Source organism: Egretta garzetta, unplaced genomic scaffold (genome assembly GCF_000687185.1).
Source record: "Egretta garzetta isolate BGI_Z169 unplaced genomic scaffold, ASM68718v1 scaffold2606, whole genome shotgun sequence".
Classification (NCBI taxonomy): Eukaryota; Metazoa; Chordata; class Aves; order Pelecaniformes; family Ardeidae; genus Egretta; species Egretta garzetta.
The window spans coordinates 1-912 of NW_009259954.1; the positions used below are offsets into that span (position 1 = coordinate 1).

General features: G+C 64.5%; 1 protein-coding gene across 1 annotated transcript; it reads left to right on the forward strand.

Annotated features, from left to right (window-relative positions):
• Positions 1 to 5: 5 nt before the first annotated feature.
• On the forward strand, positions 6 to 905 carry LOC104127485 (erythroblast NAD(P)(+)--arginine ADP-ribosyltransferase-like; the record flags this gene model as incomplete). The annotated part of the gene is made up of 1 exon (XM_009640156.2): positions 6 to 905. A coding segment is annotated over one exon (900 nt), but the record flags the coding sequence as incomplete, so codon positions are not given.
• Positions 906 to 912: the final 7 nt, after the last annotated feature.

The following is a 912-nucleotide window of genomic DNA, read 5'->3' on the forward strand; positions in this document are numbered from 1 at the left end:
CCGCCTTCGACGACCAGTACCGGGGCTGCAGCCACATAATGGAGGAGGAGCTGGAGGAGCTCAACCGCACCGAGTTCGCCAAGAACAGAGTCTACGCCCAGGTTTGGAAATTTGCCACTGCCGTGTGGCGGAGCCAGGGGGGCCACATCCCCCAGGTGCCGGAACTGCGGTGGGAGCACGCAGTCGCGATCATGGCGTACACCCTGGAGATGCCAAGCCACAATCCCATGTACAAGGTGTTCAACGCCGCCGTGCGCGAGGCTGGGCGCTCCCGCGAGGAATACCTGAACAACTTCCACTTCAAGGTGCTGCATTTCCTCCTGACCAAGGCCCGGCATGCCCTGTGGGATGCCCAGACCCGAGAGTGCCACTGCGTCTCCCGGGGCGTCCAGGGCATCCGCTTCATCGCCCAGCGCCACCAGTCTGTCCGCTTCGGCCAGTTCACCTCTACCTCCTTCTGCGACAAGGCCGCCCAGGAATTTGGCATTGACACCACCTTCAGGGTGCAGACCTGCTACGGCGTCCCCATCAGGGACTTCTCCGCCATCCCCACGGAGGAGGAGGTCCTCATCCCACCCTTTGAGGTCTTCAACGTCACCAAGGTCACCCACAAAGGGAACAGACCCATCATCCACCTCCGCTCCAAGAACACGAGCAGCACCTACAACTGCGAGCTGGCAAAAGGTGACGTCCCTGGGGGACGGTCCCTCCCCACCGCCGGGGTGCAGGGGCTGCGGGGCAGCCCCGCCCCACCAGCTCTGCCGGGAAAGGGGGGGGGTCTCCATCATGGGGAGGGTGAGGTTGGGAGCTCGATTTCAGGCAACGTCCTTGCACATCTCCCAGCCGCCCTCACCCGGGGTTTGCAATGGGGCCCTTGGCGGCACGGCACAGCACGGCACGGCACGGCACGGC